This window comes from Emydura macquarii, unplaced genomic scaffold, assembly GCF_026122565.2.
Source record: "Emydura macquarii macquarii isolate MOO-44397 ecotype Brisbane River unplaced genomic scaffold, CSIRO-AGI_Emac_v2 contig_1230, whole genome shotgun sequence".
Lineage (NCBI taxonomy): Eukaryota > Metazoa > Chordata > Testudines > Chelidae > Emydura > Emydura macquarii.
Window position 1 is genome coordinate 9,526,248 of NW_027131367.1, and position 16,661 is coordinate 9,542,908.

At 37.5% G+C, this 16,661-nt stretch overlaps 1 protein-coding gene across 5 annotated transcripts in view; it reads right to left on the minus strand.

Moving 5' to 3' along the window:
* STXBP4 (syntaxin binding protein 4) overlaps positions 1 to 14,785 on the minus strand; it is a 113,892-nt gene extending 99,107 nt beyond the window's left edge. For 4 of the 5 annotated variants that reach the window (XM_067547424.1, XM_067547426.1, XM_067547427.1 and 1 more), the window contains exons 1-5: positions 14,711 to 14,785; positions 2,696 to 2,769; positions 2,416 to 2,511; positions 1,363 to 1,432; positions 438 to 512 (exon numbers count right to left, since the gene is read on the minus strand). In XM_067547424.1, coding sequence (XP_067403525.1) covers positions 438 to 512; positions 1,363 to 1,432; positions 2,416 to 2,511; positions 2,696 to 2,769; positions 14,711 to 14,745 — 350 coding nt within the window. In that variant the 5' untranslated portion in view covers positions 14,746 to 14,785. The remainder of the gene's footprint in view (positions 1 to 437; positions 513 to 1,362; positions 1,433 to 2,415; positions 2,512 to 2,695; positions 2,770 to 14,710) is intronic. The other variant, XM_067547425.1, reaches the window with a different exon arrangement.
* Positions 14,786 to 16,661: the final 1,876 nt, after the last annotated feature.

Here is a 16,661-nt window from a genome sequence, read left to right on the forward strand (position 1 = left end):
TGAGCAGGATACATCTTTTCTGTGCGACTTTAGAGCAACTTTCATATATTCATGGAATGTGGACAGTGTGGCCCTAAAAGTGAAATATGAAAACAAACTGGTGCACTTCCAATTCACCATTGCCATCATCCTTCATAGGAATCTTGGTATCATAGCTTGGTATTATAGTAGCATATGTGCTACAAGTGCATATGGGGGGAAAGGATAATAAAAGCTCTATCATATTCTGACAAAATATATTATGCTACAAAAATGTTTCAGCAAAACACATAAAAAATGTAAATTACACTGTGGATATTTTATGACTAATTCCAAATTTGTAATACATCTGTATATTAACAAATGACATATTTTAGTGAAAGTGTTGGGTTTTTTTGGGAAAGAGGGATGTTGTAGTGGTAATTATATATATATATTTTAAAAATTTTAATTCTTACTTTGCTTCTTCATCTCTAACAATCAGCAGAGACATGTGATTTGTTGCTGATGCCATTCGCAAAATGTCAACAGCTCTGGAAGAAAAAAACCGAACAATTAAAAAAGTAAATTTACCTATTTTCAGTGTTTCAGTGCAAGGGCTCTGCATCCACTGACTACACAGTAAGTAATGTATTAAAACGGCAGAAAATGAACAAATTCTTATCTTAATAGACAAATCATTTTGGAAATATACCTTCGATTAGGTCCTGGGCTATCATAGAGCACAAAACGTTTGAATGGGGTAGAAGCTGGATTTGAATTATGTGCCATTTAACTCTGCTTTATTTTTTAATCTGTACTACAGTAGTTTTAATTTTTTTGGCGGAGGGAGGGGAGATTACTTTTAACATAAATCCTAACTCTACCACTGTTCTGGGCTTTATAGTGATGGTTGGTGTTTCCACCTGAGACCATATGTATCACACCCCATAAACAACACAGGCAACTTCTCTGCCTTAATTACCCCACCTGGGTGAACAAGAAGCACCAATGATTAGCAGTATATTACCAAATCATTTGCTTTAACTGATATCTACCCAAATACCATGATAATTACAGTAACGTTAAATATTATACTAGCTCAATAACTAGTTTGATACAAATTTACATGTACATTCGATAACCTACACTACAACGTGAAATTTCTTTAATTGGCTCTTATGCAAGCAAAATTCCCATTAACTTCAATGATAGTTATATTGCGTCAGGATGGCTAGATTGAGCTCTCTGGTACAACCTCAGGTGCAACTCCATGAACTTCGGCACGGTGATGCCCTTTTAATCAGCGTTTAATTTGATCCAAAATCTTTGACTGTATAATACCAGTACCAGTAACATTGTTCCAAGTTCTAAATAAACATTTAGTCATCTTTATGAACATACCTTTCATTGGTTACACCGACTAAGGTTTCTCCATTGACATCTAAAATTAGGTCTCCAGTGAGCAATCGGCCTAATAAAGAGATTAACAAAAGATAATTTACAAATCTATATGAAATAACTGGGAAAAATGGAAAATACGCTCCTATCACTTTTGCTCTAATCTAATGTAAGAATGATTTTATCACTTTTGGCCCTGATCTGCAAACACTTAAGCATGTGCTTAACTTTACTACCATGAGTAGTTCCACTGATCTCAATGGGACTACTCACACCATGTGCATATTTGTAGGATTGGGACATTAGACTTCATATTTATGGAATTAGCCGTCAGCTGAGCTTTGAACTGTCGACTACATGTAGGTTATCATATATATGTTGAATACATTTGTGTTTCTTGATGTTTATAATAGCTTTTAAAACAATTCTCATTTTGAACCACTCGATGGCTTTCTCTACATGAGTACAGGAAATGTGTTTGCTAAGCAGTTTTTAATATATTATGGGTTAACTTGGGTAAAGGTCTTTTGGATGGCTAGTGGGAACAAGGCCAGACCAAGTTTAGAAAACTGGTTGGACCTAGTATAGACTGGAATATTCTCCCTACTCTAAACTCTGTATAAAATGCAGTTTGGTCCTTCCATATAGATCATCCAAAACATGGTCATTGAAACATTAATCTGAATTCATGAGAACAATGGATAAACACAAGACCTGATATTGTGAGGTGCTGAATGCCCTTAATTCCCACTGAAGCCACTGGGAGTTGAAAGCTTTCAGCATCTCACAGTTTGGACAGTCAACAACGTGGACAGATCTCAAACTGATTTCACAGTGGCCTGATCTAGATTTGAACGGATGTCCATTACTGTGAATCTTCCACATCCTCTCTTTCTCTCCTCCAAACTATAAACTGTAAAATGATGAATCTCTGCTGAACTACACATTGCTTGGTGTGTACATACTGAAAATAAAATTAAAAAAAGATAATTTGTTTTCTTCACAGCTTCCTGTATAATGTAGGATTTTACAGAATACGTAAAAGTAATTATTTACTATCTGTTGCAGCCATCCCGCCAGGCAAAATTTTCTTTATGAAAATTCCATAGTCTTCTTCAGTTTGCTCCCGATAACCTCCAATAATTTTAACCCCTGTTGAAAAACAGATGTAAGCAAGAAACTGGTCATTCCCTCCATTGCACCAAACACATTAAGCCAAATATCATAACAGATTCAGAAACTTCAACTCTCACTGACATCATTGTGAATTGCAAAGCAGGTGGTCAGCACCTTTCAAGATTTCGCTCTTTTAGAGTCAATTATGTAATCTAATTACCTAATCCATTTCGACAGTCAGAAAAAGTAATGCGACGAACAGCTCGATTGATTCCATAAGGTCCCATAATAGTCCTTAAATAAATAAATAATAAATAATCAGAGATGCTGGAATTTTAATCATGAAGATTCACTTAGACCAGTATTTCTCAACCTTTTAGGTAGCAAGTACCCCCTAACCTCTGACAATTTGAATAAGTACCCCAACACTCAATTTTCCACTCTGAGAAATACAACCTTTTTCCCCTTTACCGCTGGACGACTGTATTTCTTGTAAAGCAGGAGAGTTCTGAGTTCTGCAGTGCTGTGTGGCTGTGGCAGATCACAAAACCCTCTTCTGTTTCTCCCCTCCTTCCTTCTCCCATTCCTCCATATAGGAGCAAAGGTCAACACCAGCCAATCACTATGGCCTGATGGCAGGGTCATGTGGTGTTCTCCTCACACAGGTGGGAACTTGTGAGGTATGAGCAGGCACAAGCGGTCCATCAGAGTGGACAAGAGCGCTCCCCATGGCCGTCCCTAGGGGGGTGCAGGCTTGGGCAAATCACACTGTGTGGGCCGGCTGCCGCCCAGCTGGGAGCTGGGACCGGGCGGGAAGTAGGTGGCTGCCACCTGGCTTCCCCATAAGTCGGTGGTTGCTGCTCACCTCCCTTCACTGGATTTTTCGCTGTGTACCTTCTGCCTGTGTCTCATGTATCCCCAGGGTTACATGTACCACAGGTTGAGAAACTATGACTTAGACAATATAAATGTAAACAAACTACAGTGATTGTTATTATACTTATAGTATTAAAAGACCCCAAGCACGTTTTCTTCACTGAGTATTGTAAATATTGTGCATATAAAATATGAAAAGACAAGGTGATATGTTCTCTCATTTGAATATCAAAAACAGGTGGTAAAGCAGTACTATCTAAAATACTGTGGAGGTTCTGGGTTGTTTTTTTTTTAAACAAAGTATTTCTGACCAAATCCTGAATACTTTTTGTTACTCAGGATAACAAAATAGAGGATTAATAACAACAATAATTATAACCACCACCACCACCAAAACCTGGTCCTACAGGACTGATGGCAACCAGGAGAGGTTTCATTAAAGTGTTTAAAACAAAAATACCAATGGCTGTCGTGGTCTCCACAGAAATGTTTTCAAAGTTGAGGTGAGAGCACAACTTTCTAGACATACATTACTGGTGCTCTTCTTCCTACCATCACACTTTTCCTCATCAAACATTATTCTCTCCCTCTTGCCTTATGAAAGCCTCACTCTTAACTCCACCTCCAAACACAGAACACCAAGATGACAGAAGGGAGAAAAGGGGAAGGCTGTCTGAGTTGTTAAACAGCAGAGGATTTTTTTTTTTATGTTCTTGAAAATCGTGATGTAAAGAATTAAGGAAAATCACAAAATAAAATGATAACCTTGGGATCTGAATGTATAATCCCATAAGAAATATTTCCAAGGCTCAGATAAGAACACACACAATGTTAAAAACCTGGTTATAAACAGGTATTAGCTAGTCAAACACCATTTATCCATTTATGTTTTGATTCAGATGCAGGCTACTGAAACAAAACCAAACTTACATCACAAAAACGCCCTCACCCAGCTGTTCAATTTTTAGAGAGGATCCGCCAGCCCCAACAAACATGCAAGCAGCAGCACTGCTTAGATTATCTGCCATGCAGATAAATAATGTTCTAAATTAGATGGTTACTTCTATTTTCTACATCATGATCGCAAAGTGAAGCAGAACTACAATACACTAATAATGAAGAAAAAGAAGATCAGAGTGGAAGACACATTGACTCAAAGCCTCCCATCCAGTACACAACCCATACATCAAGCCATATGCTGTGCATTTCTGCAAGGACTGGAGTTGGTGTCAGGGCAAGCTGCAGGGTCAGGGGCAGGGGGAAGGACAGGAGAATCCAGGTGCAAGGTGGCATCCTGAAACCAAGTTCATCCCATGCTGAGGTGTATGTAGCCAATGCAGCATTCCAAATTCTGCTTTCTCCTTTTTGCAGAACAGAACTGAATCACTTATGCTGACAGGGGGCCTCTGCAGCTACAGAAGAGGAGGAACTATTTGTTCCATAGTGCCCATCATGCAGTCATATGCAAGATAAGTGGCACTGAGATCTGTTTGCACTATCTAAGTAAACGCTCTTAAGTAACTTAAAGGCATTAGTTTAAAAAAAAAGAAAAACAGAGAGAGAGAGAGCCAACCCAGCTGACAAGCAAACTTTTCTCTGCGTTGTAGGTCCTTAAAACTTGCTAAATGGGCCTTTTACCCCACGCTGCAAGAAGGAACTAGAAGGGAATACTTTTTCTTTAAAAAAACACGTTTCAGATGCTTCTGAGAACTCACTTTCACCCCAGTATTAACTCAGTAAACTCATACAAAATTATGAAACATACTTAGTTTATTTTATCACTATCAGAAATGAAAATGTACTCCGAGTAATTTATACTGGTGTTGCTGAGCAAGAATTCATTTTCATAAACTGTGCACAATTGAGCAAAACTATGTTTACATGGCGATAATCTGAGAAGCAGGAAATATTTATTTTGGAAAAAGACATTTGCATGACTTCTTTCTCTCAATTTTTCCCCACACAGAATTTTTTAAATGGATTAATCAATTAATATTGGTAAAGGGCTTTGAAGCTGAAAAGTAATATATAAGGAAGATGATTAATAATTATCATTTACAGATTTGCCATAGGATGTGTGTTTTTATCATTGAAAAGCTCAAATCATTTTCAAGCTAAAGCATTTTTCCTTTTACATTTTCATCTTATGGTTCTTTGTACTACAATCACATAATATAATGCTCTGTAGTGCTCTCAAACGCCTTTAATTGTAACAGGAGCACCCGCTGCTTCACAGATTGCAAAGCAAGAGACACTATGTATTTTTCACTTATTAAACAAAAATAAAGAATAAAGATCTGAACTCAACTTGATCTTCCCCTAAGTAATTGCTTCCAATGCACTAGAATAGCCATGAAGAACACTTACTTTCTCCTGATCTTCTGATGCTAATCCGAACACAGGCTGAAAGGTGGCGGTCAACAGACAGGGCTTGGGTTTACAAATAAGTTAATTAACAAGAAGCAGCCTGGAATATTATTAAAGTCAATTTCAACACAATCAATTTTTTTAAATTAGTGTATAAAAAAAGCAAGAACAAACTTTGGAGTTCAATCCTCCAGTGCCTATGCGAAAGAATTTTGTTTCCATAAGGATTTACAGGATCGGGACTTAGGTTCTAACTTTTCAGTATTTATAAAAAACAGAGAGACTATCAAGAATGACAGAGTGTAAGATACATTGCAGCACTATAAAATCATAAAAAGAGTAATCGAACTTGGATATGGGACACTTCCACTAAAAAGAACCTTTTAAATAACTAACTGAAAACTGGATACTGGAAACATATTTTCAGAAGAGTTATATGCTCTCCAAAAAGATGCTGGTACAGTGAAAAGAACATACATAAAGCTAAGAAACAACCCTCTGTTGTTGAGGAGAATAAGGTATCACTAAAATGATTATATTAGTATGATTATGCCATCTGCAAATATATATTACATAAGACAGATTCAAAAACAGCACAAAGTATGAATTAATAATGGGGCCTTAAGTTATTGCAGTACTACTTTCACTAAAAATTACCAATCTACTATGTATGCATGTAGTACTGAAACCATGATAACACAATGAATATAAATACTAAAATTACTAAATTGTATTGAGGTATGCAAAATATGGGGGAAGGCTGGAATGGAAATGATTGCTCATAAAATTCTGAATAAAATTGATGGCAATTCAAAATACAATAATTACAAATCAGATTGGACGAATTACTTTTTAGAGTGTTAATTATGGCTGTCATTTTAATCTGATATGTAACCATGGCAAACTTTGCAATTAACATGCCACAAGAGACTCTGTAATGCATGACTTTAAATGACTTTGTAACACAAAAAGTCTAAGGGTGGGATTTTCAAAAGTTCTGAGATGAGTTAGGAGGACAAGACTTATTCACTTTCAATGTGAGTTATGCTCCGGCATCACTTGTGTAAATTGTCATAGAGCTATGACAATACATACCAGCTAAGAATCTGGCCCTTAGATGCTTTTGACATTCTCACCCAAAGTATTCTTATGTCATCAGAATAATCAATTAAACTTCATTATTTAACATTTAAAAAATTTAGTGGTCTGCCCAATAGCAGCAAAATGATATAAAAAAGTAAACAGCTTCCTGAACTGTGTTCAGAGTAACCTGTAGCAGTAATAAAAATGATAACTGAAAACACATTGAAGTGTACTTTCTGGAAGAAAAAAATAGATGAAATCTGATCACTAATATAAACCAAACAATATTTGATCCATCATTCTCTTCATTCCAACAAAATCTTGTCAGAAATACTATTAAACAGTTTTACATATTGAGAAAAAGTGAGTAAAAATAGTGAATCTTGACATCAAATAATACCCAAGTGAGAATACAGAGCATGTATGCTATATGTATGAGTGAGACTGAAATTTCTCAGAAGATACAAAAAAAAAAAACCCCAAAACCCACATTAAAACCTCACATGCCAAGTAAAATATTTAGTGCCAGAATAAATTTTGAGCACTAATAGATGTGGGGTAAGATCCTAATAAGGGCTATTAGAACTAAACCTTCAGTACTTGTTCTGTTATTTTGTTATCCACAATACATTAGAAGGTTAAAAGCTTGATAGTCTAGAGTACAGAAACATCATTTGAGGCTCTGAGTATTGAAATCTGTCTTAATAACAATGATAAATGCAATACATGGAAGTGCATCTAAGACATGTAGCCTTAAGAAATCACTAAAATCATTTTGCGCGCGCGCGCGCGCGCACGCACGCACGCACACACTCTCTCTCTCTCTCTCTCTCTTTAACTAGGTTTATCAACAGAAAAAGACAATACTTAAAGTTTATAGTTCCCGGTATGAAAATCTAAACATTGGAAACTCTGATTGTATATGAAAAGCAAGGCAGAAAAAGAAAGATCAACAAAATTGAAAAGAGACACAGCTCCTAAAATACCTTTACTGCACTTTTGCTAGTTTATGCACTATAAAAATGTTACTATAACCTAACGTCTTGGCTTACCAGTACAAGAGAGAGAGCCCATCAAAATGCTCTGGTTCATCTTCACCCATCAGTGAAAGCAGAGACATTCTTCAAGACACCAGTGAAAATAATAAGAACATCCAAAAGACACTCAGTAGTTCCAATTCAACAGGACAAAGATTACATTCAGGACAATTTCTGTTACCAACTAAAAAAATCTCAACAGACAGGGACTGAGATGGGTGTCTCTTTCTATTTAATCTCCTCTGAAACCCAGTGCGTCACATGGGCTAATTCACCTATCAAAGCAACGTTTACTTTTTTCCTGTATGGGATGTGAATTTATAGCAATCTTCAAGTCTCAAACTGCAAGTGTGATAAAAAATTACTTGCATTTGCCTCAAATATGATTATACAATGGATACTGCATGTCCATCTGGCAGCAGACAGATCACTGATAAAATAATTTTTTTTTACATATCCTAGAATTTACCCTCTGTGATCCTCCACATAGTCAAGTACAATATACAGCTAACTCCCTCTCTTTTATCTTTTTAAAGCAATCTTCCTAATAGATTGGATTACACATACAAAAAGGAAGCCAACAATAGACAGACAGATAAGCCATCCATGAAAGAAATCGCAAAGACCATCAGAAGTTTTCATTACACTAACAATTTTGTACTCTCAGCCTAACCCAAAAAAACCTACCATGACCACTTTCCTTCTGAACAACAAAATGGCTAATACCAAACTCTATGTGCAATTCTGTGGTGAGAGTGTCAGCCATGAGGCTAACCCAAGTAACCCTAAGTATCTCAGCGTTACACCGGACCAGAGTTTGACCTTCTGACAACTCCTCGAGAACACCCACAATAAGGTCAGGTCTCATGTCACGCTTATTAGGAAACTGGGTGGAAGATTATGAGCAACAATTGCTTTGGTACATTCTGCAGCTGAATACTGTGCACCAGCGTGGTCTCACAGTAACCATACTAAACTCCTTCATGCTCAAGTCAATAATGCCGTGCACACATTGTTAGGGACGCTCAAATCGACCCCAGTCAACCGGCTCCCGGTCCTTTTCCACATTCAGCCTCCACAGATTAGATGAGCTGCCCAGACATCTGTCTTTCTTAATCATGTCAATGCAAATACGAGGATCCCACTGCAGAACCCACCCAAGACAAGATTAAAATCCCACAACCCTCTATGGAACCGCTTCAAGATCCTTATAGTCAATTTCTATGCTGAGGCTCAATGGAAAGCCTCATGGAACATTTTGACTGCTCAAAACAAAAAGCTCGTTGTTGACCCTGCCAAGGAACCACCGGGTTTTGATTTATGTCAGAAAGACTGATGCAGATTGAATCGCATCAGGACATCTCATGGGAGATGTGGACAAACCCTCTTTAAATGGAAAATGAGGCAAACACCTGCATGCAACTCTGGTCACCAGTCACAAACGATGGAGCACATCATATCTGAATGCCCCCTTCACTCTTTCACCGGGGACCTAAAGGACATTCACCAGCTCACTGCTGTAGCAATGTGCTCGCTATCAAATCTAAATATGTAATCATTGCTACCTACCCAAGCCATAAGAAAGTAGTAGTAGTCATGGCAGAGACTTAAAGCCAAGTTAAAAATATAACACTAGCATTTTCATTCATAGCAGACAAGAGTTAATGCTGAACCAGGATTATTACTTTGACAATTTATCCTTTTTATACAGACCAAAGTAAATGCTGTAGATAATATTTTTAATGTGTTCTCTTTTTATGGAAAAATTGAAAGCAAAATGTAAGGAAGATTTTCCTGTTATTCTTACTTTTTCCCTGTGATCAGGAAAGCAGAAAATAAAATTCTTTTTTAAGTCACATTTTCAGTATTATCTCATGAATTGGGCCCTACCAAATTCATGATCCATTGTAGTCAATTTCACAGCTATAGGATTTGAAAACTGGTCAATTTCACAATTTCAGATGTTTTAATCTGAAATTTCAGTGTTGTAACCGTGGGTGGTCCCTTCCCAAAATGGGATAGTGGGAGGGTGTCACAAACCTGTTGTAGGGGGGTGGTAGGATTGCCACTCTCACTTCTATGCTGCCTGCAGAGCTGGGCTCGGAAGGCAGCAGGGAGGCAAGTCTGATTTCCCCTGTGCTGCTGGGAGCACCCCAGCCCCACCGGGACTAGCAGCTACGGGACTCCGGTTGCGGAACTCCCAGTAGTACAGGGGAGAGCGGACCCACCTCTGGTACCTCCCCCTGCTGCAGGAAGCTGCAGCGTTGCCCCCAAGGTTCCTGCAGCCAGAGGAGGCTTCTGATCTTCCCAGTGCTGTTGGAAGTGCCTCAGCCAGTAAGGAATCTTTCCAATATTCCTCTTTCTCTCCAAATAATTGTAGTAATCCTGCCTTTTATTTTGTTTTCTTAAAACAACAGACAAATTGATAGAGAGTAGAGGTGATCTCTGATTTAGATCCCCCCAGATACATCTAAATTCACAGAGCAAAGAAAGAGTGAGATGGTGAGCTTTCACAAAAGCACACAAAGGGCTCCCAGAAACTGTCCCACAATCTTCAGTGCCAGTATCCTGAGACGCTTCTTTTAAAGAATTACTAAAGCCAAATAGATTTTCAATGTCTGTCTGCACTAGATAAAATGTAATGGACCTTCAACAAGCATGCATGAAAGAATGTACTATGTAAGTAACCTCATCTGGGTTACAAGGATGGTAAGGGACTAGAAGGAAACCGGCAGAGCTGTTCTCCTTAGTCTAACAGAAGACCTGTCTGTGATTAGGCATGCTCTAGAGAGGGACATATGAATTATTTTTAAGATATTCAACTTCTAATATTTCAGCAAAATATTGTTTCATACCATTTTAACATTTCACAAATGTTTCTTGTGGAGTTAGGAAACGAGTAGGTAAATTTGCAACACCCCTCCTTTCCCTAAAAAAGGTCTTGACTGGCGATCTCAATTCACCTGTCTCTTTGGTTTCATTGTAAAATGAAATACACAATTTCTCTGTGTTTCTCTCTCCTCGGAGAGCTTTGTTTCAACAGAAAATGAATCCCCTCTAAAGTAGGAAACAGCACTGTGACCAGATGGCATCTGCCAATGTCTGGAGCTGCACTGCAGGGTGTCGTGGCTACCCTAGAAATAGGTGCACATAATCCATTCCACAGTATGCTTTCTTAAAGTTGTAGTGCACAAACATGGCTGATATTTCATTTTTATCAAGTAAAAGATTTTTAAAAGCTTTTCATTGTAAGCACTGCACTGTGTCGTGCACAAACACATAAGGCCATGTCCACACTAGAGAGCTCATAGTGGCACAGCTGTACCGATGCAGCTGCACCGCTATAAGATGTCTCGTGTAACTTCTCTATACCAATGGGAGACAGCCCTCCCATTAACATAATTTAACCACCCCACACTGGCACGCCTGTTGTTGTAACTTATGTTACTCAGGGGGGTGCTTTTTCACACCTCTAAATGACATAACTTGTAACGACAAAGGTGGTAGTATAGACATAGCTTTAGAGAGGGTCCCTGCCTTGAGGAGATTACAATCAAAATAGATGAGGTAGACAAATATTGGAAATAGAGGCAGTGATGCAGAGAGGTAAAGTGACTTGCCCAAGGTTACACAGCAGATCACTGGCAGAGCTGAAATGAAACCCAGATCTTCTGACTCTCACCATGCTCATGTATGTGAGGAGTTCCACTGAGGTCAATGAGACTACTCATATAAACTCAGTGACCTGGATTTGGCCGTGTATAGACTGCTTATACCAGTTCAGCTCCAACAGCATTATCAACATTAGGAGCTTTGCAGTAGACAGGCCATTTAGTGTTTTAAGCACCATGTCATCTAACCCTGCTCAGACCATATCTAAATGACATGGTGCTTAAAACACTAATGGTCTGTCTACAACAAAACTCCCAATGTTACTAAAACCAATGCAGTTGAATCAGTCACATAACAGTAGGAATTTTCTGCAAAAACATCCTTTGTATAAACAAGGCTTTGTTGTTATTTAGGGTCATGTTTTATATTTGCCCAGTAAAAATGTCATTCAAGGCTTTATGTACTCATAAAATATAAATAAATAAAATCACAAGTAGATGTTCATTTTTCTTCAACCATGGATAAGAGATTTGCTTGCAATATATAACCAAATAGGAGGAATGTCACCTTCTTATCCTTTAGGTTTTTTCTGTGGAAATTAATTTTAAGGATCTGAAAAAGGTCTTTTCTAAAAATCAAAAAAGTTGGATTCATGCTATAAAAACTCCATCAGAAAAGATAATTATATCTTTTAAGCATTCTTAGATTATTTATTAAATACATTACTGTTCCCTACTTCTCCTCCTCTGTCCCACTCTTATCCATCCTTTTGTCAGTATCTCAAACAATCACATCTAGGCCTTCTTCCAGTTAGCACTTATGCATTTTTCAGACTCCCTGAACACATCTGTAAGGTCCCTTTCTTCTCCATGCTTAAGTCCCTCTTTTGCCATGCCACCTTTAGTGAATCTTTTTGATTCACATAGAAAACCTTTTTTGTTGTTTCCCTTGCCTTACGTGTCTACCTGTCCTTGTCTCTCAGACTGTGAACTCCTTTGGGGCATGGATCGTCCCTTGTTGTATGTCTGAAAAGAACCGAGCATATACTAGACACTAACAAATAATAAATAAAGTGATGATGGTAATACTGAGGAAAATGAAATTTAATAGGTGTTTCCTGTTATTCCAGTATGTATAAATAGGGACATGCAACATATTAGACAAAGAGATTAAGATCTTCTTTGAACAGTTATAAATTATAAATTACTGATGGTATCATTATATGATGACTTTTCTAGAATTATATTTTATTACCAGTTAGCAACTGAGATTGGAAATACTCAAGTAATTTATCATCTGCTAAATAATCCTGTAATCCTTCATAGCAAGAATCATAGAACGCTTTCATAAAAAAAAGTAAATTATAAATTAAATCAGGAAAAAAAATCCTACAAAAGTCAATTATATAACAGTAACCTTTCAGGTTAAAAACCTTAAAGGGTGAAAATTCATTAAGATGTTATGGCCCTTAGCCAGGTGAATGCTTTGTTATATAACATGGAAAAATACTCGCATCTGGTCTATCATAAATACGAATTATTCAAAAAAAATTGCAGAATATGTCATTGTAAAGATTAAAACATACATTCCACTAAGTGGCACTTGTTTAATCTACAAAAATATAATAGGCACAAGCAATAACCTACAATGATGTGAATTGTTTTGTCTATTCCCTTATACATAGCTAAACACAAGGAATGTATTGTTTAAATTTCATGTAAATTTCAATTAGCACCTGAACATGAGCATTACTGATATATCATCATATTATCTAAATATATTGGAAAATTGTTGTGCATCTTCACACAAAGATTGTGCCTAATCTGCAAGTGCCTGTGTCTGCATAGAGAAACTGGGTAAATCACATCTACAAATGACCAGTCATGCACTATCATGATTCTTGCACACCCAAATGAGATCTGGTGTCCAAATGATCTGGTATCAGTGACAATGCAGCTAACTATGAAGAATATTTAGCTAAATTTCTTTGGCCCTTTAAAGCCAAGTGCTGCATAGGAATTTGTTTTTAATTTTCAGTTGTTTGTAAGAAACATGAAGAAAATATATTTCTTTACAAATTTTGTACATTTCCATCTGGCAAGTATACTGTTTTCTTCTTCCAGTTTCCAATGCACCTGAAATTAAGATGGCTATTAATTTGCATATCTTTTGCCAGGATCAGTACAAATTTTTGCATATGATAAATTAGTTTGCCTATACTGACAGCACAACCTCCTGGATTCTGCAAGAGCACAACAGTCATCATACAATTCTACAAAACTGTTTGTGTATGTTTTAAATTACCATTTTTGCTGACATGCTTGGCATGCTTATTTAGTAGTTTGAGAAGGGTCTGGGAGTTGGGATTCCTGAATGCCATTTATTTTGGGCAAGTCATGGAAAGGTTCCATTGACTTTAATAAGAATTGATTTAACTATAACTTAACTACAACCACTTGTAAAATTAGTAGAACAACACTTACTTCCCACATAGAGTTGTTGGAAAGTTAAATTAATTAATGTTTCTAGAACACAGATTTTTGGATGAAAAATACGAGACAAATGCAAATATTATTAAGTAGAGAAATAGAGTGCCATAACATATTAACTCCATACTTTGCACAACCTTATTGTAGCTGGCTCATTCCTATAAGAAGCTCATTAAATACACATCTTCAGTAAACTTACAGCATGATGTTCTATAACAAGAAACTTTCCAAGGGAATGTTGATTATATTATAATATATGCAGCTTTTCATCTCAAGGGCATCAGTTTACAACCACTGTAGGTTAAATGACTGAAAAATTTAAAAGCTGTTTTTATCTGGAGTTTGGTGGTCTCCGTCTAGCATCTAGTGTCCATGTGTCTACATTTAAACCCCCCCCCCCCCCCCAATTGGCACTACTTTGCCACTTTAACGCAGTCTCAGTAGGGAAACCAAGGAGTGAACCGACTTGCTGACTGAACTATTCTCCAACACTTAGAGATGGCTGCTCTGAAGCAGAGATGAGGCACAATTGTGTGGCAACCTGGGGAAGCTATTTTAGTGGAAAGACAGAGGCCTTCAATTTCTAAGGACGTAGTGAGCAAGAAATTAGCAATATTAAAATATTTACATTTGTAAGAACTTGCTTTGGACTGTGTTTCCTTTTAAGAAATCACTGAAACAACACGCCGTCACCACCAATGGTAACAATGAGAACTTGATCAAGTAACCCACAGTTTACTATATTCTTTTTAAAAACAAAAAACACCATACCTTTTTTGTAAATGTAGGGAGTCTGTAGAAGTCATCTTCTGAGATAAACTGTTAAATGTTTATTAAAGATTGCTGTAAAAAAGGAGAAACCACTTTTAGAGACTTGCAGACATGTTTATTATTAAATTCTCATAGCAATCTGTTTTAAGACTGGTTGCCTGAGGAAAAGTGGGAAGAGATCACTTTGAGGCATAACTAATTCATGAATTCCTTGCTGAAGAGCAAAGTACCAAAAAGCTAACAACCTGGGCCCAGTTCTCTGTTGCACCAGTATAAATCCAGAGTAACTCCATTTCCATCTTGTTCCATATACAGTAAAAGACCTGATCCCATAGTTTTTCAAATTCTGAGACTTGCTATAAAGCACCAGTCTTGCTTCATAGTCTGAGAAAGTCCGATATGCAGGTACACGACAGAAGATGCAATTAAATATTATTATTAATAAAACTGTGCAAAAGGGTCCCATAATAGCCTCACCAACACCTTAGGTCCATCAGAACCTGCCTGAATGTATTTAGGTTACAGTCCGCTGATAAACTGCAGGAACATTACTGGTGTGAAAATATCCTATGATTCATTTAAGGACTAGTTCAAACATGTTGGTTTTAAGTGAACATGACTTATTTCATCCTCCCTTGCTTTTATTATCTCTTCTCCTTTTGTTAAGGAGGAAAACTGTGAATATGGTTTTCATCCCCCTTTGGCTGAAAAAACAAGTGTCCTTAAAGCTAACAAGAATCACTCAATGACTTGTGCAACTAGTGACTTACAAGGATGGGCTGGTAAACCACACTTTAGAAGGCAGCAAATTCATTAGCTGCAACATTTGGAGCAATTGCCTGTCACCCTCTACAGTGGCACCTGAAAACAACATGTGCCAAACAGTCTGAAAATGCAGCGTAAATATAGGATCCAAAGCTTAACGTTTCAGTTATGTGGATGTTTTGACTTTATGCCATGTAAAAGAGGAGCTCATAAATAATAAATATCCAACCCAATTACAAAGCCAAAATCAGGTAGAGCTTGTTCTGCAACTCTGGAGCCTTTTGAAAATCTAAAACAAAAACCAATTCTCAGAAAACCAATGCATGAGTAATAACTTGACTTCTCCATGCATCATTTACCAATCAGTAGAGATAAGTACCTACACTCCCAAAAGGTGTTCTGAGGTTATTCCTTATAAAATTTGCAAAACTCTGAGTTCCTTGGATGAAAAATTCTACATTTTAGCAAAAGTATTGCTATTCTTTCAAGCCCATCAACTAATATGATGACTGTAGCATAGCTGCCCCCAACGTGAGGGTTCGATACTTCCAATTCCACCCCTTCACTCTAATAATAGCAAACACTTTGCATCACTTTCCAATTTTCCATCAATTGTTGGTTGTGCATACAAAGTAAAGTTTCTTTGTAAAGACAGTCAAATTTGTTCTTTCTGTCCATAAATATAATGTTTTATGTTTGTGAAAAAGTAAATAAAAATATTCACATTAAATAAAATTTTTAAAAGAAAGACTACCCTTCTGGATCTTTTGCTTAAGGTTTCATCATTCTAATGGACATCCTACCTAGACAGGACAAGAAGCAATGCAAGGGCAGTCTAACCTCATCGCACATTCCAATTTATTGAAGCCAGCCACATAGTGGAAAATCTCAGCACTCCAAAGTAATAATTCAAACATTTCAGTAATGCTATTGCAGCGCTCGACAAACCCCGGGCGCCAGATCGCCATCATACCTAGAAATTTAAGTCTGGTGCCTAGTATTTCTTTGGGGGGAGCGGCCGCCACGCTCTAGCCAGGGCACCACTGCGCCCATGTGGCAGGGCTGGGAGGGGTGAGCACTGTGGCTGGGCCCACCTTGTGGGAGAAGGGTGGGGCTGGGAACAGAGAGTGGCTGCTGTGCTCCGCCCCGCCGCTGAGACCACACTGTCTGGCTCCTTAATTTTTGG